Genomic DNA, 22,011 nt, shown 5'->3' on the forward strand with positions numbered 1-22,011 from the left:
GAATGGATTAGCTAGGAGTGGGTTCAGCAACCTACAGGAATGGCCCCAAGGGAGGAGGATATCAAGGGATTGGCAGGTCCACTGGTCACAGCAGGGGCAGTTCACAGGTCAACAGTAAGAAACACTATAGACAGACAGCAGACAGGAAGTGGAGGAGGAAGACAGGAAGTGAATCTGCCAGGCTTCTTTCTGGTTGTTTTCAATGAAAGAGACAGGGACAGAAAAGATCAACACCAGGTGTGAAGCTGGGTGTGGTGTCAATAAACAGAAAACAGGGAGGCTGACACACAGTCACAAGTTCAAGACCAGCCTTGGCTCCAAAGGCTGCTCAGGACTTCCTAGGAGAGACAAAAGGCAAAATAGCAACAACAACAACAACATCCTTGAACTTGAAATTGGAAAGCACAGTGTGAAATGATCATTAAGACACAAGACATGGTGAAGTCTGAGCTGAGCTGGCAAACCCAGACAGAGAGGAGTTTCACAGCAAATAGAGAACATTTGCATGAAGTGAGATCTCGCTGAAGGAGAAATGCAACTTAGTGCACATACAGCAATGCAGGAAGTTTCAGGATAGCTTCTAGACAGTCACGCAGGTTGCAGAGATCATATAGAACACTCCTCAATAAGAAAACACTACTTCCTATTGTCGGCGTAACTTTCACAGACTGATGAAGACGCTGGACAGAGAGAAAGCTAACATTTTTAAAGATGAAGGTTCTATGGGTCACATTTTGGACTATGACTCATAAGATCAGAAATAATAAAACACAATTCATTTTTTTAGTCAAAATGCTTACAGAGAAGTTCAATGCAGAAAAACAAAAAGCGAGAAATAAAACAAAGGCTATTAAGTCCATTGGCAGCTGCAAAAAATAAAAAATAAAGAGGCGAGAGAGGGGAAAACAGAAACCACCAGACTGTGTAGTTAACACAGGAAGGGCCTCGCTTGCCTCGAGAGGGAAACAGGTATCTTACTAACCTTAATTTCTGCAATGGACGCCATGGCCCACGCTATGGTTGACCGCAGCCCAGCTGTCTGGATGTAAGTTCTGCTGGCCAAGGGCATTCTGCAAGAAAGAGGCAAGGTAGGTATCAAATATTATCATATGCTAAAGCACAGGATGCAAAAAAAAAAAGATTATTTTGTCTCTGAGAAGCACTTTAACATATCAACCTGATATGTTCTCTGAACTAAAGGATATTTTCATCCCATTATTAAATACCTTCTACATTGGGCTGTTTATTTAATCAACTAGTGTGGCATTTAGAATAACAATTATCTTAGACAACTGAAATTTAAGTCACAAAACCAAAAAATCACACATGAAGGAAACCTCTTACTTAGCACTTCCCGTCCTTCTACCCAGAACAGCTGGCATCATCAAGAGGAGCAGGGCTTTGTGATCGGGATGCAGGATGGGGAATTTATAGTGGCTTCTGGAAGCTTGGTTTCTGCTGATTTGCATCTTTCTCAGAGGACAGGAAGAGGCCGAAGCATACAAATGAGTCTCTGCTCTCATTCTTAATTGCAGCACAGGCCCACCCTACACCCACCCCCTTCCTAGCTACCATGCTTCTACATCTGACAGACATTTGTGTGGCTATAGGTCAGCCTTGAGAGATGCTCCTCAGAGGGTGTCTTATTTCTCAAGACCGGTTGGTTGGTTCTCTGGGACCAGACGCTTGCTGACACTGGCCTTGGACTGCAGAACAAGGGCAGTGACCCCGCTGTCTCTGCCTCCCCAATGCTGGGGCTCCAAGTGGAAGCCATCTGAGGTTCTGAGGATGAAGTCAGGTCCTCACTAGGGTATAGTAGCATCTTACAGACTGAGCTGCCTCCCCAGCCTCCGTATCTACCTCTCTAAGGCAACAAGTAAGGGGTATTGTTTTGTAGCTGCAATTTTGATAAGATAAATAGGTTACGATTTCAAGAATTTGTGCTGGTGTTTGGGGGTAGGGTCATTTTAAACCCGTGAGAGGGCCGTCACACAAAGCCACAGTTTTCCGCATCCTTCTGTAAACCTTTCAGTGTAACTCCACACACTGACTTGCTATCGGTTTATTTCTCATCTTTGTCCGGCTTTAGATTATTCGGTCTGTATCTCCTGCATGCCTCTTAAATTCTTAGGACCAGATAAGACACTGCAACTGTGTACTTCCTGTCACAATGTGCACTTCCTGTCACAATCAGGTGCTTCTGTGTGGTAAACCCAGGAGAAGTGCCCTTTTAATTGAAGCGTTTTCAGGAAATAATCGTCACATTATAAACAGCACTGTATCTAAAGATTTGAAATCCAGGCTGTAAACTGGCAGCAGAGAGACCATAAAATATTTTGATCAATGAATTTTGCTCCTCCAAAGTAGGCTTGGCAATTATCTTGCTGCAGAACAATCAGTTTACCCTATAAATACCCATCAGGAGACCCCGAGTGGAAAGCAGTCCTCAGTTGAGAAGTTTACAGTCTTCATCCAGGTAGCAGGGATTTGTATAAGACCTCTGACAACTCTGACATATCTGTCAAATATAAATGTGCTCTTAGTCTGCTTAAACCTAGGCACCATAATCGGCTATGACCACAACCCATGGACCCATTCAAACCAGCAGGGGGCAGTCAAGGGGAAGCAGAGCTCAAGCTCTCTAGAATAAAAACAATGATCTACTTGTTTAGCATTTGTTCTAAATCAGGTTTTAGTTGTTCAAAAGGAAATGTACATTTTGGTTCTTCCCATGTAGATAAATTTCGTTCTTATTCAACATCCTCCATCGAGACAAGGAGGGTCAGAATAGCCCTTGCGCTCCATGCCCCCTTGTGGCCTGTGTGTGGGCTGTCTGGATTTAGGTTAACCTCTGAGGATGGCTGTGAGGAATTCTGATTGCATGATGGGTGGGGGAAGTCCCACCTCACTGTGCACACTACTATCCCTTGCGTATGGACTCCTGGGCGATATAACATGGAGAGGGCAGGCTAAGCACTACACGCACTAACTCACTGCTCTCTGCGCTTGCCTGTGGATGAAATGTTTCTCTGCTGTGGTAGACTGTAACCTAGAGTTGGGAGCCAAAGAGTACTTTTCTCTCTTAAGTTTATTTTGTCAGAGTCTTTTATCACACAAACAGAAACATATCAAAGAAAGAAGGAAGACAGGAATTTTGGAACATCTGCCTGGACCATCTTTCCTTCTCTTGTCCACTGGGGAGGCCTTAATCCTCTCACACCTTTCTTGTCTTTCATACTTTCTATCCCTCCTTGCCTCCCTCCACCTGCCTATCTCTCCCTCCCTTCCTCCCTCCCCCCATCCATCCATCCCTCCTGACACAGTTGTGCTATGCAGTCTAGGTGGCCCTGGGACCCCCCCATGCACTCAGAGCATCCTGCTGAAGGTGACAAGCCTGTGCCACCACACCTGACCTTTCAAGTCTCTTAGGTCCTGTGCCCATCTGCCACCCAATAGTTAACTCTTTCCTAACTGGTCAAGCTTTTATCATGGGCCACTCCACTCGCAGACTGGATTTCTTGAACTTATTAACCATCTTACTCAGAGACATAGTTGCTCACCTCAGACTAACTGAATGGATTCCTATAGCTCTAGTAATGTTCCTCCCTTTCCTGGGCAGTTTCAAAAATATGTTAAAAATGTATTCAGCAAACTCTGAATCTTATAAACTGTCACACGGGCTGGCTCATTTAAACCTCAACCACAAAGCTAGTTTGGTGGTTTGGATAGAACAGCTCCCATATATACGAATGCTTGCCCCACAGATGGTGTACTGTTTAAGAAGGGTTGGGAGGTGTGGCCTTATTAGAGGAGGTGGGTCACTCACTGGAGATGAGCTTTGAGGTTTCAAAGGCCCATGCCAAACCCAGTCTCTCTCTCTACCTCCTACTGCACTCTGACTGCTTGCCTGCTGCCAAACTCCTCACCATGATGGTAACGAAGCCTAACCCTCTGAAACTGTAAGTCCCCAATAAACGATTCCTTCTATAAGTCGTCTTGGCCATGATATCTAATCATACCAATAAACAGCTATAAAGTGGCTAATATTATCTTCTTGATTTTATAGCAAAGAAGAGATACCATGACCGTGTTGGCGTGGGTAGAGTTATGCCCTTGAGACTTCAAACTGTTCTCCAAAAGATCCACACAGTTCTTATCGTTAGAAAAGCAAGCCTTTGATAAGGAACTCCTATGATATTTTGATGTGGCCATTGGACATTCTGGAGATCTTATGCTGTTTCCCAGGTTCCCACTCTCTTCCATATCTAAGGTCATCATTGCTGTCTCTTTCATGGCTAGGGTCACCAAGCTGTCTCTTCCATGGCTAGGGTCACCAAGCTGTCCCTTCCATGGCTAGGGTCACCAAGCTGTCTCATCCATGGCTAGGGTCACCAAGCTGTCTCATCCATGGCTAGGGTCACCAAGCTGTCTCTTCCATGGCTAGGGTCACCATGCTGTTCTTTGGTTCATACTCACACAACTCATTAAGTCAGCTCTGAGACACCTTTGCGAGGTGTCTTCCCTTCACTGAGGTAGTCAATGCAACTCACCACAGGGTATCAGTGGTAACTTCTCACTACACCGTGTGTTCCAGTTCTGAGTCTTAATCTTTGGGTACATATGTGCTTTTAAACTTTTAGCTTATTACCAACTGTTATTTGAAATGCTGTATGTATGGCTTGTGTTACTATAAGCATGGAAACATTGGAATTATAAAATATAATGACTTAAAAACCACTTATATAAAGTTATATATATATTTGCTGAATAAAAATTTAACAGTTTTCTGTATAATTGAAAATTTTAAATATTAGTTTATTTGGCATTGGAATCTAAATATCTCACTTCTGTATTTTAGTACTACCAGGTTTTTCTAGTAAATTTCTAGGCTCACCTTTTTGGGAGGAAGTAGAAAGCGGCTGGGAATATAGCTCAGAAGTATAACATCTGTTGTATTGCATGTGTGTGAAGCCCTGGGTTTGACCCCCAGCATCAAGGATGGGGGAGGGAGACAGGGAAAAGAAGAGGGAAGGAGTAGGAGGGGGTGAGGCACAAAGAGAGACAGAAAGTGACTGAGACTCGCTTTATGCTACGAATTCTTATAAAATACGCTTTATGTTTAACTGTCCTACTTGGACTTTGTTTTGGTGATCACTAATAAACACACAGCTCAAATGTAATCATTCTGCAGCCCCCCCCCCCATTCCTTCCGTCAGCAATTAGGGGAGTTAAAAAGAAGTCAGATGGGCAGGAGTACTGCAATTAGTCACAGAGGGGCCCGCAGCAGGGCAGCCTGGATACCATACAGCATACAGCATACAGCATACAGCATACAGCATACAGCATACAGCATACAGCATGCATACAGCATACAGCATACAGCATACAGCATACAGCATACAGCATACAGCATACAGCATACAGCATACAGCATACAGCGGTGAGGCTTGGGTCTGAAGAGCTGGCAGTGGGGTAACTGTGGCCCAGGGAAAGCATCAGGCCACCAACCCAGGTGATGGCCTCATAGGGGTTGCACTACCAAGAACCTTCATCTAATTCCTGGTACTTGGTGGTGATGGTGGTGAGACACCGGTAGAGCCTGTCATATCACCAGGAGTAAGCAGGGACACTATCATTCAGCATTCTTGCGCATGTGCAGAGCTCTCTGCCTTGTCCTTGGCTAGCTGGAGAGCTCCACTGGAGAAGAGCCATTATAACCACCCTAAGCATTTAAAAAATACATCCTGGTGTAAGACTGAGAAAACGAGCCGGGTGTGGTGGTGCACACCTTTAATCCCAGGACTCGGGAGGCAGAGGCAGGCGGATTTCTGAGTTTGAGGCCAGCCTGGTCTACAGAGTGAGTTCCAGGACAGCCAGGACTACACAGAGAAACCCTGTCTTGGAAAAAAAAAAAAAAAAAAGACAAAAAAACAAAAACAAACAAAAAAAAAAAACCAAAAAAAAAAACCAAAAGACTGAGAAAACAAGAGCTTAAGGCAAATGTGGAATTAACAGAAAGGAGTGCGTAAGTCACTGTCCTGTGTACGCAGGGTCAGACACACAAGACGTTTTTAAACGCCATGGCTAGTTACATGCTTTCAAGAACCTAAGAGTGACTACTTGCACCCAACCAGCTTTCTCCCAAAAACAAATAGAAAAAGCAACTGTTACCCACGAAGAATTCAGTAAATATGTTTTTAAAAAAGAATTTGAGCCGGGCAGTGGTGGCACATGTCTTTAATCTCAGTACTTGGAAAGCAGAGACCAGCCTGGTCTACAGAGTGAGTCCCAGGACAGCCAGGGCTACACAGAGAAACACTGCCTTGAAAAACAAAACAAAACAAAACAAACAAACAAACAAAAAACAACCCCCCAAAACAAAACAAAAAAAAAAAAGATTTTGAACTTATTTAGTACTCTGCATGATTTTTAAAATGAGCAATAGCCACTCGTAATAAAACAATAATGGCAATAAAATCTTCAGAATGTAGAATGTTCAATATGCATTTGTATAACTATGCTTCATTTTCTTTTTAGATTCTATCACCAAGATGCCAACAGACTAACAGTCTTTGCTTATACATGGGTCTGTACAGACTACTAAATAGAAACAATGAAGTGTTGTTTCAAGATATATTCTGCAATCCATGGAAGACTGTGGTCAACCTTTCTCTGGTTAGATCAAGGCCCATTCCCAAGCAAAGACCTCGGCAAACTGCCTCCCCCCATGCCGCACCCCCCCCCCCCCCCGCCGCTGTATCAGTAGTTCATACCACATAAATAAAGGTAAGTTCTTAATTCTACAAATACAGCCCTTACCTGAGCAGAGGAATCCCCACCACGGAGTAAGCATCACTCAGGTGCATGAAGATCTGAAAGAAGAAACCCAGGCATCACGACGACACAAGAAAACACCACAGCAAGCTACTGACAACCGGAAGCATTCGTTTTGAGTTCGTATGACTTGTATTTTAATAAGAGATGCCAAGACCTACTTGCCATGTCTGGAAAACCCTCTATTACCTTTTGTCCTTAACCAGAGGTGAACCACATTTAGGTTCATTTTATAAAATGAAAAATCTGAGGTCGAGGTGGTGGGTGAGCTCTAGAGTCCCGTGTCAAAGAACTCAGACCTTTCTGCCCTGGGACTCTCTGGACTGAAGTAACTGGATAGAGTTGGGGTGGCTAAGACTTCCTCAAGTCTGGTATAACTTCAAGCAAGACTTACAGCTATGCAGAGCTACCTACTGCAGACAGCTCAGGCAAGGGACACTTCTGTAAGCCAGGGTGCCCTCCTTTCTACTATCCGCAGGTGAGTGTCTTAGTTAGGTTTCTATTGCTGTGAGAAAAAACAGGACCATATGCAACCTGGGGAGAAAGGGGTTATTTCATAGTACAACTCCATCCCTGAGGAAAGTCAGGGCAAGAACTCAAGGAGGGGACTTGGACGTAGGAACTGAAGCAGAGGAATGAAGGAAAGGCAGAGGCTGCTTACTGGCTGGCTCCTATGCTCTGTGTAGCCTGCTTTCTTGTACAGGTCAGGCCTACTTGCCCAGAGTGGCACTGATACCCACAGTGAGCTAGGCTCTCCCACATCAATCAGTAAGAAAATACCTCACGGACCCACACACAGGCCATCTGATGAAGGTATTTCAGTGAGATCTCTCTTCCCAAATAACTCCATCTTATGCCAAGTTAACAAAACAAATCAAAACAAAACAAAACCCTGGTCTCAATCCTTCCTTCTGTTAGGTCCTGGATAGAATTTAATGTGTCATCCTTAGTAGACCATGTCAAGTTAAAAAAATGGGAATTTCTCTGACTTTTATAGACTGATGGGACTTATAGACCACTCTAAACTATAAACCAAATGGTACTTTCGCCCCAAATGTCTTTCCGCTTACTTGCTGCTAGAGTCTGAACACTGAACCTGGGGTCTCACACATGCTGGGTAAATGCTCTACCAGTGAGCCACACCCGAGTCCCCGAGGTCACTACTAGCATTTTCACCAGTCTTTCTAATACCGGTAATCTTCATCCAGATTTGCATGAGATGGTCACACTTGTGCACAATTCCTCCATCAACTGACACATCACAGCTGAACTTCCCAGTTATATTGATGATGCATTTTAGCAAAATTATTTAATAAAGTTCTGTTCAAATGTAATATATATTGATCTCATTTTCAGATACCAAATATCAGGGACTGTTTCTCACACTATAAAGCTGATTTCTTATCAATTTCACAGGATCAAATTTAAGATTTGATTCTTCATCAGTTTGAGTCACACATTTTATTATATGTTGCTTTGATACCAAGTAAGCTTTTGCATGATTACTTTAACCCATTATAGCTATCAGTAGTTGCATGGGATGGTGGATAGGAGATAAACTGATGATATTTTGGGGATGATTTTGACAGTATACTGGAGCTAGAGGAGAGAAGGAGAAAACAAAGAGAGAAGATGAAGAGAAGAGACAACACAATGTCAAACAACCTGGAACCAAATATTTTGGGTATGTCATGGGATTTTGTGGGACTGTGAAAGGTAGCTTGGTCCCCAGTTGAGCTAAGGCTTGAAGCCCGGGAAACCTAGAAGGGACAAAGGGACAGGAGGCGCTTTGCCTGTTTCTGGGGAACCAGGCCCCTGTCACTAGCAGCAGCCCCCAAAGATTTGTGACCATCAGTCACGAAGGGGAATGCCCTACGACCTTCCACAGGTAGGTCACATAGGCTCAAGACAGATCTCCATTTTAATGAGGTACCTAAAGGCCTGGAGGCTTAGCCAATAACCTTTCCTTCCCAGACACTCCTCCCTGCAATTAGTCCCACCCTGAGAAGTGGGGTACGGTTTTACTCATCCACTTTCCGCCATGACAATAAATGCCAAAAAACCACGGACTGCCTCTTTTCATTGGGATGTGCAGTGGGGAGCCATGGAGAAGGCCTTTACCTAAAGAGCTACAGTCTAATCTCCTGTAGAAGGCCTCTCGGCACCTGGGTGTCCAAGAGTTTGAGAACCAGATGGCCTGGCCTCATCACAGGCCCGGGGACCCGTAAAAAGCTCTGGCTGTCCCACAACACCTCAGACTGCACTCCCCCACCCCTGGAGTCGTGTATGGGGCCTACGGCCCAATGCCAGCTCTGCGATGACAGTGTTGGGTAAGCACAGTCAACTTCCGGCATCCTGCCTCCCTGAGTGGCCAAGCCCTGTGGTGGAGCAGAGGCAGGACCCATAATCCTGCAGGATTTATAGCAGGCACTATATTTTAGAGATGAAAAACATCAAATAAGGTGTGTGAGGCGACAAAAAGCCAACAACTCACAAAGGGTTCTGACTTACTTGGTCAAGTCTGTCCCCATAGAAAGTTGTATCACATGGAATAAATTTATATAGAAATTATGAAAATAACTGCCTACCTGCCAAATCAATTCAGATTTTTCAAAGTACAGAGAAGGCTATTTTGTTGTTGTTACCCTCTATATGTATTTTAAACATAAGCCCACAAGCCCAACAAAGCCATTGGTAACATTTCCTGAATGTTACACGTATGAAGACTACAGCCAGGGTCTCTGTCACATCACTATGAACTATTTTTTCAGCTGTGGCCAAGGGACTCCAGCCTGGGGAAGACATTTTCTGCACTATTTGGCTGTGAAAAAGCAACAAGCTGCTGGGCCCAGGCAGACAATGGTCTTTATAACTGAGGCTGCCATGGAAAGTCTGGGAAGGAGGCGGTGCTGTTGTATAGAAACTGAGGTGAATATTCATTACCTCTATATTTGGATTCCTCAAGTCAGCTTTCCATCCAAACTGCCTCATGAGAGCAAGTCCAATCACTCTTCCTGCCTCCTGCGAAGTGGCAAGTTTTAGAAAAGGTAAGAATATAAGAAAGATGAAAACTTTAAAACAGGCTAGTAGCCCTGGGGGAAAACCAACTCATAGCACCTGAAGGCGATTTAGTGATATTAAAGTATGCCTCTAAAGATTGCCTAGGCAAGGCAATGGGCTGAATTTTACTTCCTCCATCTTTCAACCCCCCTGAGATCTCTACTCTGACAATCCTAGATGTGTGACATAAGACCATGACCTGCTTCATGTGATCCTTGTAATAAAGGAATGAACACACAATGAAAGACTAAGCATGACCATTCTATGTTTGCATGACCAGATCAGCTTTATTAGACTCAATCTTTGTGTGATTGTAAGTTTGGCTAAAAAATCCAGACCAATTCTGTGTTACTGAACTTTGTAAAGGTCAACTAAGGAGGTCTTGGGATAAAAACAGGTGTTTATCTGTGATGGTCTGTATATGCTTGGTCCAGGGAGTGGCTCTGTTGGAAGGTGTGGCCTTGTGGGTGTTGTCCTAGCTGTCTGGGAGCTAGTATTCTACCAGCAGTCTTCGACGAAGATGTAGAACTCTCAGCTTCTCCTGCACCATGCCTGCCTGTTTGATGCCATGTTCTTGTTTTGACAATAATGGACTGAACCTCTGAACCTGTAAGCCAGCCCCAATTAAATGTTGTCTTTTAAAAGATTTGCCTTGGTCATGGTGTCTGTTCACAACAGAAAAATTCTAATTAAGACACCAACCTTTCCTAGACAGTCAGATTTTGTGTGCATTGGTGTATTTGTGGTCTAGGTCCCAGTGACAAGTCTAAAAACATCACACAAGCAGGGTGGTCCTCAACAGGCATACGGATGTAATAAAGAAGTACAGAAGTACCCCCAACATACTAAGACCCCAGCACTGGGATTCACAAATGCAAAGGACACCTATGAACCTAGAGAAACCTTTATGCAGAAAGCAAAAGGAAGCCGTTATATGGAATAGCATACTATTCCTCTGGAGCCTCTGGAGCTAAGCTGAAAAGGAGCTTGCACTTTTAAAGATGTACAATCCTATGGAGTCAGACTTCCTCCTCACCTGTCTGGGCCACGTTACCTGTTCTGTACGAGGCGTGCTTTTGGAAAGCAGGATCCCACTCGGGAGATGAGCCTACCTGTCCCGTGATGACCTTTCTGACATTCCCGGTGCAGCGGCAGGAAACCCTGAAGGTCAAGTCCTCCTGGTCCTGAGCATCAGCTGCCTTCTCTGTGGTACTATTGAGTCTATGGTCTTGCAGCTCTGTTCTAGTGACAGCTTCTCCTTGCTCCGGGGAGCCTTGCAGAAGTTTGTCCTCCTGGCTTTCTCCGTGATCCTTGGCAACCTCTTGTTTCTCCTCCACTTTTAATTTCTTAGCAATGATAGTTTCATTTTCTCCCGCTTTCCGTTTTAGTGGGTTAGCATCCCTTTGAGAAACTTTTTCTCTTTTTGGGTCATGTTCGAGAAGTTTTTTCCAAAGTGAAATGGCCTCCAGCCAACTTCCTGGATCATCATTTACAAATCTTTGCATCTCATTAAGTATTTTTCCTAAATAAACAAAATCTCAGTTCACCCATCTTCAAGTTTTATGGACAGTTGTCTATTACATTCCCCAATCTCAGGTTTAATGTCCTTTACTTCTTTAAAATATTTTGCTGAATGGCTACACAAACAAGAATTGCTACATGAACAAAATTTCACTTTTATTTGGAATTCATATAATTTACCCTAGTAATATAAAGCAGAATAAATTTCACTATTTTACGTTCAGAGCTCTTAAGTTGTATCAAATTTATAGAAATCCCTTGTATTAGCTTAGCAAAGCCATTTATCCAGTGATAATATACTCAGCTAGATTGTGAGGGTTTTCATTTTTTATTTTTTGTTTTTCGAGACAGAGTTTCATCTAAGACCACAAAAAAATTTGACATAAATCTTAAGATGAGTTTCCACGATATTAAACTTCAGATATACAAGCCACTTTTTTAAGTTAAGGGTTGTCAGCTTGCCAAGGGAACTTTAATCTTTTCTTATAAACAAAAGCTAACAAAAGCCACCACGATTATCTGAAAATTATCACTCTACTTCCTTCAATGTGACAGTATGCAGATGACTGGAAAGAAACTATGCTACCCACAAGGCCTCCGGATTTACCCACAAGGCCTCAGGATTTCTCTAATGTTTTTTCTTCAAGTCTTGGTTTCTGCCATCTGCGTTTATTTCTTGAAATAGTTCCTTACAGATTTATGTAATTCTTTGATGTGTTATGCACATAGCAATCAGAGTGAAGGTTAAGGCAGGGTTAAATCCTGCAGGGTCTGCCCTTTAAAAATGTCTTTAATCACGATCTTGAAATTATTTATACAACATAATTTTAAAGTTAGGGAGTAGTTAAGAAATCTCCTAAGCTCCCTTTATACATGGTCATAAGTTTGTTGAAAACATTTAAGGTTCTAGGAGAAGAAAATTTTACTATGTAGTAATTTTCCAACTGTATCACTCGGTTAAGATGACAGTTTTTATCAATAATTGCATTCTGGTTATTACATGCTTTGAAAAATCAAACAAGTACAATGGAGTGTATTTATCCCTAGAAAGAAAACACATGAACAATAAAACCCAGAGGATAGATGGCAGGTTCCACAGAGAAGCCACGGGGTCTGCTATAGCTATGAGACGATACCCTGTACTGAGAAGTCTGTAAGTGACACAGCACGGGTGTACCCGGAAGTGTGAAATGGAGACACACACTGTTGAGTGGGTAACCAAAGCAACAGGGCACACTGTACCTTTGTGCAGAGAAGAGACTGCAATGGGAAGCTGCTTCTTAATCAACACAAACAGTCTTTCCGCTGACTTCAACTTCTTCATAGAGGGCAAATCTGAACAGGTGGTGAAAAACACTTTTCCTGAAATGTATTCAACCTAGACACAGAAGAACAGGTATCAGTATGGCTGAGGGTCAGAATCAAGACCACTTTCCCCCTCTGGTTGTGTATGGATCACCTGTCTTCAGTTAGGTTCTGCAGTAGGAACTGTCAGTATGTGGTTTTCCTTTAAACAGTTACAAACACTAAGGTAGATTTTACCATGTCCATTTTCTACATCAGAAACTGACATTTAGGGTAGGCTAAAAATTGTGCCCTTCCCCCAGCTTTGAGTTGGCTACACAAACCTTGAGTGCTGGCCACAAATGGTTTTACAACCTAGCAGGAGTCTCTGGGCTCAATGCATTTGCAATTTCCTACAGGGGCAGAGTGCCCGCTGAGCTTGCTTTGCAAGATAACCCAGCTGGAACAAAGGTTGTGGTCTGTGGGCTCTCCCTATATAAACGCAGTGATGAAAATTAAACATTGAGCCTTGATCAGAAACTCAGTCTTGACTCCATCCTTCTCTAGCACCCCGTTCTTTTTTCATTTCCAGCCCCCCTTTCAGGTAACCCAGTTCATCCGTGGCTGCTGGACACAGCTAAACTAAACAATTTGTTTGAGGTCGTGTAGTCAGACTATATTGATTATGCTACTCCTAATGATGTACACCCTATGTGACTGGAAAATATGGAGACAAAAGATTTAGTAATTATACTGCCAAACTTCAACCGCTGCTTAAAAGTAGGCAAAAGAAAGATGTTCCACATAGCACAAACCAGGTGTCTAGACCAAGGCAGATGTTTCTTACATCTTTCCATTGTCCACTAGGGAAAATGCTGAACTACAGGAAATAATGAACACTGATGCAACAGACATGTAAGCTAAGATATAAAACTCATAAGACAACCTCAGGATATCTGATAAGCTACCCAGTATTTTAGCATTGAACATGGAAGCCACCATTTTCAAATACTGGGAGGAGACTCTTGTAAGAGCTGGGAAGCAGAGGATTCTAACCAACAGCAGCAGGTGCAGAAGCAACAAAACCTTGGCTGCAGCAAACTGTCAGATCCTGGCAGCGCTGGCTGAATTATGCTGATTGATAACGTCAGGGGGAACGATGGCATAGCTTAGGCCAGTCTGATGTATGGCCATGAAATCCTGAGTACCACAGATGGTAATGGGCAGCCATTAAAGAATTTTGATGAGAACCATGACAGCGATGATTTAGCTGACAGAGAAATTACCTTGAAGGGGCATAGAAGACGGGTGTAGAATGTGATTGCTGGAGGGAGAAATAGATGACTGCGGTAGGAACGATGGGGCAGGTGGCCATGGCACAGGGAAACAGACAGGAGTGAGGCATCCACATCACATAGAAAGTCTTTGGGATGAGCATGTGGTAGAGTGCGGAGGAAGGATGGGAAACTCACTGATCCACAGGGAACTGAATGTGCTAAATGTGGTGTGGGAAATAGTGTGTGGTGAAAAAGGGATCCTAAACTTTCTAGCTGTCATTAAGTTCAGGAAGGATATCGATGGCCTTGGAGTTCTTTTTTCATATTGGTCATGGCTGACTGACACAGTCCTAAGTTATCTGGAACTAAAGGTACCAGGGAATGTGGGGTACTTTGTGCTACAGGCCGAATGTGTATCCCAAGGGTCAAGTAAGGGAGGCTGGTCATTGTGGGTGATACCGAAAGCCGGCAGAACTTTTAGACTTAGCCTAGCAAGCAGTGATTGGGTCACGATGACCTTGAAACCAATGCTGGTCACATGGTTGCTGCTGGGTCTCATGACAGTAGCTACTTCCCAGAAAAGCAGGTTGCTATAAGAGAAGCTTGGATCCTACCCATCTCCTGCAGACATGGGTGCCCATGGAGGCCAGATAGACCCTTTGGAGTTGGAAGTGGGTGTCAGCTGTCTGAATGTGGGTGCTGGGATCTCAACTTAGGTCCTCTGGAAGAGCAGCTACCACTGCCACTACTTCTTAACATGTATTTACTTGTGTGACTGCGTCTGTGTGTGACAGTGCGAATGTGGAGGTCAGAGGACAACTCGTGGAGTCAGCTCTCCCCTTCCACTGAACTCAAGGCTGTCACGCTTGGCAGCAAGCGCTTTTACCTGTGAGGATCTCTTAGGCCTTGGCTTATTGCTTCTAACTGATCATATTCAATTATAATATTGCAGAGTATTATAGCATTTTTATCTCAGGATTTGTTACTTGAAAAGCTATTTGCAATTTGTTTCTCCCGTTTTGAGTCCATTGAAAACAAAGTGTCTAATGCCTAACACTTCTGCAGATGAGCTCAGGGCCCTTCCTTGCTAGTGTGTCATAAATGGTTAACATTTTTATCTTTCCTTTTACATGTATGGACTCAAGTTTAGCCTAAAGCTTAGTAGATGTTTAATTTAGGTAAACTACAGTATCACTGGGAGGCAACAAAGCTCTAATTCTACTGATACTCTTTAGACTTAGGGTGGATTTTTAATATACTAAATGATCTGTGGTGGTATCTAAGTTTGTTTTGGTTCATTTTATAAGACAGAAGTTAAAAATAGATTTTAATTTTCAAAATGCCATCAAATTGAAAGAAAAGTAATGTACAGAATCTTGAAAGGCTTATAGAATCATTCTGTCCTTCAGAAATAACTACTCAACAACCCCCTTAGCTTTAACTATCCCCCACTGTCATGACACTATTAAAAAACGAAAAACTACTTGGCCTCCCAAAGGCTTGGGTTAATAGTCTCTGCTGTGTGGATTTGTAAAGATCAATGAGTCAATCGACAGAAGCCTATGCTTAGCTAGCACGACGTCACCTCCATGACATTCAATTGTATTTTAAAGACAATTATTGCTACTATGATCCTGACCAAAAATTAGTGTTTAACACATTACATATTATATAAAGAGATTTTTTTTCCTGTACTGAGAGGGATCTAAATGTGTGTATTAAATATTTTAAAATATCCGCATAGCTTTAAAGACATCCACCCCACCACTGGAACAAGGGAGGAATCAAGCTTCAATCTGACCAAGTTATGGGAACCCAGTTTGCAGGAAACATAGAGGATGGAGTTCCCCAATGCTTCTGTGCTGGAAATATAATGCTCTGTGCATTATGGGAGGTAGGAGCTCTCTAAGACAGAGCTTCACAGTGGATTGATGTTGCTGAGGAAACGAACTTCTTATAAACATGAGCCTGGGCCCTAGTGTGCCCCTGCACAATCTTTTCCTTTCTCTCCCTGGAAGCTGCCTGCCGTGTTAGAAGGTAGCAAGAAGTTCTCACAGATGCAGCCCCTCTCTCGTGGGCTTCTGAACCTCCATGGCTGTAAAAAGCATATTTCTTTTCCTTCTACAGTATTCAGTATGCAATATCCACTCACAGTGATACAAAAGGATCGAGACGTAGAGGAACGCATCAAGTCATGCCATGGGGATGTTGTGTCTTAGTCATTTTTCTATTACTTTGGACAGACACTATGACCAAGGCAGCTTTTAAGTTGCAGAGGGCAAGTCCATGATCATCATGGTGGGGATTATGGTGGAAAGGCAGGCAGGCAGGCAGAATGCTGGGGTAATAGCTGAAAACCTAAAATCTTATCTTCAAGATGGAGACAGAGAGAAGGGGGAGAGATGGAGACAATGGCACGCTCTCCCACCTCGCCCATCCTCACATGCTCGCCCGCATACACACACACACACACACACACACACACACACACACACACAGACCGAGAGACAGAGAAAGGCTGGGCCTAGCATGGCTGGGCTTTAGAAGCCTTGAGGCCCATCCCAGTGTCACACCTCCTTCACAAGGCCACACTTCTTAACTCTTCCTTAACAGACCAACAGTCGGGAACCAAACACTCAAATATCTCAGCCCAGGAGGGATCAACTTCATCCAAACCACCACAGTCAGGGAGTCTAAACCAGGGTCACTTTGTATCCAATCCAGGATGTGTAGTTTATGGGCACCTGAAGTGTCAACAAGGTGTCTGAAAAAGAGAATGCGTATTTAACTTTAAATAGCCACTGACAGGGCTATTAGTGACCCTGCTGCACAGCCATGGTGGGTCATGTTGAGCTAACTTGCCCTGTTGAGCTGAGAATAGCTTAATGATTTTTTAAAAAAATGTATTTATTATTATATTTAAGTACACTGTAGCTGTCTTCAGACACACAAGAAGAGGGCGTCAGATGGTGTGAGCCACCATGTGGTTGCTGGGATTTGAACTCAGGACCTTTGGAAGAGCAGTCAGTGCTCTTAACCACTGAGACATCTCTCCAGCCTGCTTAATATTTTTAAGGGATATGAATACAACAGCAAAGACAAAAAAAAAAAAATCATAGAAATCACACGTGACTAATCAAGCCACATGATAGGAAGTGTGACAGAAGCTAATTGTGAGGCACACAGCTTTTATTTTACAGATTGCTTTAGCTTAACAGTCACTTTAACATGAAAATCCTGAGAGAAACACAGGTAAATTTATACATTAGATGAAAAAGACTATAAACCAATCACAATGTGTGGATGGCATTTAAATCCCTACTAACTCACACAAACTTAAAAAGAAAAATGGTGCTATAAACAAATTCAATTTTGAATACTAATTAGGTATTTGTTGATAAAGGATGATTTTTTTTTAGCTATGTAAATGATAAGGTGACATTTTTAAAAGCTTCATCATCTCCTTTACATTACACTATATGCCCTGCTCTGAACATCATAATCTAGAGATACATAAATCCCACGGGTTGGACGTGTGACGGAGAGATGAATGGAGCAGAACTCACTGTGTGTTGATCTCTAAGGCAGCTGGCTGATGAGCATGGAGAATTCACCGTATTATTCTGTTTGTTTCTGTGTCCATGAAAAGCATCGGAAAGGAATACACAGGAGGCTTTCTGCTGCCAGCCGTTTTGGAGGATTTACCTGACAGCCCCTGGGAAGGGAGAGTGTGGTTTCCTGCTCAAATGCAAACACCTGGGCTCATCAGCAGCCTACTGAAGGAAAAACCTTTTGGGGCTCAAACCCAGGAATATGCACCTCCAACAAGCTTCCCTGGTGAGCCTTAACATTCACTAAAGTCATGAAAACACTGATTAAAAGTAAACAGTCACTTCTGAATTAATCTGTTTTATAAATTCAGAGGTTTTGAATATTGATTTTCTTCCAGCAAACCTAAATTTCTAGGAGACTTTTCTCACCACAAGAATGATCTTTTAAAAAAAAGATATATTTAGTTATTACTATGCATACACTGTTCTGCCTGCATGTACGCCTGCACACCAGAAGAGTGCACCAGACTTCATAATAGATGGTCATGAACTACCATGTGGTTGCTGGGAATTGAACTCAGGACCTCTGGAAGAACAGCCAGTGCTCTTAACCTCTGAACCATCTCTCCAGCACCACAAGAATGATTTTTAAGTATCCTTGTACAACTTATTTTGTGGGAGAGCATTTATGGAGCACCAACTGTTTGCAATGCACTCCAGGCTATCTATCTTTAGTTGAGTGACATCATATGAAAGAATCAGCCAAGGAAAAGTGAGGCTTAGAAAACTGAGCACTTTGCTGTGTTATGTCCTTTCCTGTGGCTTTATAGCATAGCCTTACTCAGTGCTACAGTGTAGGTGTACTATACTTGGTCCTCCACATTTGCTCCATTGGTGGATTCAACATCTCAGACAGAAGATATTTAGGAAGTAAATACTGAAAGTCCATGAAAGACCCACAAAGTGAGGACTCCCCCATGTTCTGACTCAGGAGAGGCAACACCCCAAACCACTCACAAGAAACGGCCTTGATGCAAACCGCAGGAGGACTTTTTATTCCAGGCGTGCTCTGGGGCCCACAGTCATACACTACGCAGGGGTAGAGGACCGAGGACCCCAAGTAGCTGGGAAAGGGGGGTATTTAAAGGAAAAAACCACAACCCAAGGGGGTAGGGAGGGCGTTATTGGAAAATACCAAGAATACCAGTGAAAAGTCACAAGGGGGTACTAAAAATCACAAGGGGAAATAAAATCCCTGCTTCTCAAGATTGTTCTCAAGATTTTAATCTAACTTTTGTGGTCAGCCAGGTCCTGGAACAGGGTCACTGAACCGGCTTGTGTAACTACCTGTTCTGTGATCAGTCATTCTCAGAACCGGCTGCTTCAGGGACCAACTATTTTTCTTTCTTGGCTCCAACTTGGTCTAGGGGTCCAAACTTAAATTTTCTACCTTACAGTGCGCAGACTCCTTCTTTGGTATTTATTTCCTGAACAATTTGCTGAACAGCTGACCCAGCCTTAGTGCCCTCTGCTACCTGCATGGTGTTCACATGAGCAAGTTATAAGCACTACTTTGTATATAGACTTGAGCAACTATGCATTTGTGTACAGGGAGGTGTCTTAGATATCAATATCCTCAGACGGATCAGAAGAACCCACCCTGCGGCAGAAGGTAAGCTTATTGTTGCAGTTCTGTTAAACACTGATATCAATGATTGCAAATCATTTTCTACAAATAACCCTCTTAACGTTTGTGTTTCCTTTAAATAAGCTAAGGTGTTGGGGGCTGGGGAAATTTGACTCCAAGTGCTTCAGACGCTTCTCTGGTGCTCTGGTGGCTTTTTATCAAGGACAGTCAGTCAGTTGTGCAGCTGGACTGCCCTAATCGCTAGCACGCCATGGAGGTCTTGAGGAAGGTACACAGTCACCACAGCTGATTGCTACAAAAACACCCATCATTTAAAATGCTATTTCAGCCACGGCTTTTTCAAATGCCTTGCACAGCCCCGCCCCCCTTTTAATCTCACAAGTCTTGGTAAACTACAGATGACCCTGCTGACCCTGAACATATTTTTACTCAGGCCAGAGGGAGAGCACATTGCCTGACAGCCCAGCAGAAGGCCAGTGACTGGTACAAACAGACCTTCATGTGCTGTTGGAAGACTTCCTGAAATGATTTTGTCTTTCAAGGAGACAAACAGAAGACTTTTTCTAACAATCTTAAATAACCAGACTGGATGACACATTGTTATTTCCACACTAAGCCTGCCAAGTTAACAAAACAAATTCCTGGGCCTCACTATGGAAAAGTAACTTTTATTTACCAGATATAATTGTCTCTGAGGTTTACTGCCTCTGTCTGCTAACCTAACCTAGTGCTGGAAGCGTCCAGCCTCTGTACAATCTAATCTAGACCTAGAATGTTTGCAGCCTCTGAGACTTACTGATGAATAAACTCACCCTTTCTAGTTCTTTCTGAAAATCTAGTTGGATGGTTCAACTCAGCTGTTCTGGCTCAAACTCCTCTCCAAGCTGACTGATTCAGTCTGCTTTCTCTCTTTGTCTCTCTGTCTCTGTCTCTGTCTTCTCTCTCTCTGCCTCTCCTGAATTGCTCTGCTTGGCCTCATACTAACTTTGGCAATCTGTTCTTATCTTCTGCCTCCTTCTCATTCTCTGGCTTGCTCTGTCTTCACCTGTGTCTAGCTTGTTCTCTCTCTGCAACCTATCTCCCTGTAACTGTCCGGTAAAACTGTCTGTCGTCTCCTCCTCCTCCTCTTCCTCCTTCTCTTCTTCCTTCTCCTCTTCCTCCTCCTCCTCTCTCTGCCCCTGTTCAAGTAGCTTCCCTTTCCTCTCTCTTCTCTTGTGAGTTGGGCATGTCCTTGTTCTGTGAAATCTTTCTCTGATTCGTCACCTTGTCTGCCATTCAATTAGACATCACTTTCAAACATGGCTGCCTCCTTCTACAAACTAACTTGACTTTCATTGTTTGGGCTTAAAGATGTGTGCTAAGGGCATGCCTGTATTCCAGCCAGATGGATTAAAGGTATGTGCTAAGGGCTGAGCCAGACCACAAATAGAAACATGTTTGTTTGTTTTTGTTTTTTCAGTAAATAGCACAATCTTGGGGTTCACAGTGTGATCAAGTGCCCTGCAACATGTATATGCCCACATGTGGCTGGGTTGGACATTATATAGTTATGCTTGATTTCAGAATCTGAATATCACCAACATCATTTTGTAATTGTGTAACTTGAATACATCACTGGATTCACCTGGTTAAGACTGGGTATTAGTCTTGTAGAGGAACCATGTTTGCATCCTAGCACCCACGCAGGGCAGCCCACAATCACCAGTTACTCCAGCTCCAGGGAGATGAGCTGATGGTTCACGCTTTCACTAGTATGAGAACACACACAATTAAAACCAAAACAAACAAACAAAAAAACCCAACAAACTTTAAATCCTTGATGAATGCGGAGGTTATTATTTAGATATTTAATTTAGATTAAATTTATTTAGATTAAATGCTAGTCTTGGCAACTCTCCCCACTGCACCTGCACCTCTATCATCTCCATCTGCATCTCCACCATCTCCATCTGGATCCTCACCGTGGCAGAGACTCCTTTTGTGGGCTTCGAACACTGCTCCCCAGAGGCGAACAGCTAGTTTGGTTTTAGCAAGCTTCCCCTTTCCAAGAACATGTCACACACAAAAGTCCCGACCTATCCTATTACATCCTTTCCCTGTGTTTTCAAGAACTCAGTTTGCACATCCTGGTACGTTTGGAATTTGTTCACTAGTCACTCATTGAAACGCACGGGTAGCAGGGGAGAGTTCTTGTTCTAGCTTCTGTTTACCACGTGTGTTGTGGGTGTACTGGGCATGTCTCACAGTCCTCCTACAATGTAAAACCCAAGCTTGTCAAGTAACAAGACTCAAACAAGTAAGCCCGGGAAGTATATCTGCATTTAAGGTATAAAGGAAGGATTCTAACTCTAGCTATTGCCATGTCATAGTTTCTTTTTAAGGAATCCCAGACAAAAGTGGCTTCCGCACCCCTCTGTTTAAAACTTTGGCTGTGACAGATATACAGTGACCATACTGGATAAAGAACGAAACCACCAGAGCAGCCGGTTGCTCTCAGCAGTCATCAAAGGTCCCGGATGGGGCCCACTGCACGCCAAGGATGGGGTGCTCACAAGTCCTTCCCGGGCCTGAGCCCCACGCTGGTGCCAAGAGGGGACCCGGGGCGAGCGTGGCTCCCCCCGAGCACGGTGAGCCCGACTCACCTGCGTGGCTTCCAGCCGCGCGCGCACCTCCCGCATCAAGAACGGCTCCAGGCCGCGGCCCGCGGTGCAGAAGAACCGGGCGCCGCCAGCGGGGTCAGAACCCGGGTCTGCCTGGGCTACAGCCATGGCGCTCAGGCGCGACCCCGAGACCCGGTCACGTGAGCTCGGGAGCGCGCCTGGGAGCCTTCAGTGGA

General features: G+C 43.7%; 1 protein-coding gene across 12 annotated transcripts in view; it reads right to left on the reverse strand.

Annotated features, from left to right (window-relative positions):
* Nucleotides 1-21,996, reverse strand: part of Thumpd2 (THUMP domain containing 2) — a 40,867-nt gene extending 18,871 nt beyond the window's left edge. For 4 of the 12 annotated variants that reach the window (XR_001782115.2, XR_001782116.2, XM_017317656.2 and 1 more), the window contains exons 1-6: nucleotides 21,818-21,994; nucleotides 12,658-12,793; nucleotides 11,007-11,416; nucleotides 9,778-9,855; nucleotides 6,820-6,872; nucleotides 983-1,070 (exon numbers count right to left, since the gene is read on the reverse strand). Coding sequence is in view for 7 of the 12 variants with exons in the window: in XM_017317656.2 (XP_017173145.1) it covers nucleotides 983-1,070; nucleotides 6,820-6,872; nucleotides 9,778-9,855; nucleotides 11,007-11,416; nucleotides 12,658-12,793; nucleotides 21,818-21,943 (891 nt within the window). In the remaining 5 variants the exon portion in view is untranslated. Of the gene's footprint in view, nucleotides 1-982; nucleotides 1,071-4,894; nucleotides 5,360-6,819; nucleotides 6,873-9,777; nucleotides 9,856-11,006; nucleotides 11,417-12,657; nucleotides 12,794-20,799; nucleotides 20,924-21,817 lie in introns of those variants that run through there. The other 8 variants (XR_003952189.1, XM_030250061.1, XM_011246637.3 and 5 more) reach the window with 7 other exon arrangements.
* Nucleotides 21,997-22,011: the final 15 nt, after the last annotated feature.

Source organism: Mus musculus, chromosome 17, assembly GCF_000001635.26.
Source record: "Mus musculus strain C57BL/6J chromosome 17, GRCm38.p6 C57BL/6J".
NCBI lineage: Eukaryota > Metazoa > Chordata > Mammalia > Rodentia > Muridae > Mus > Mus musculus.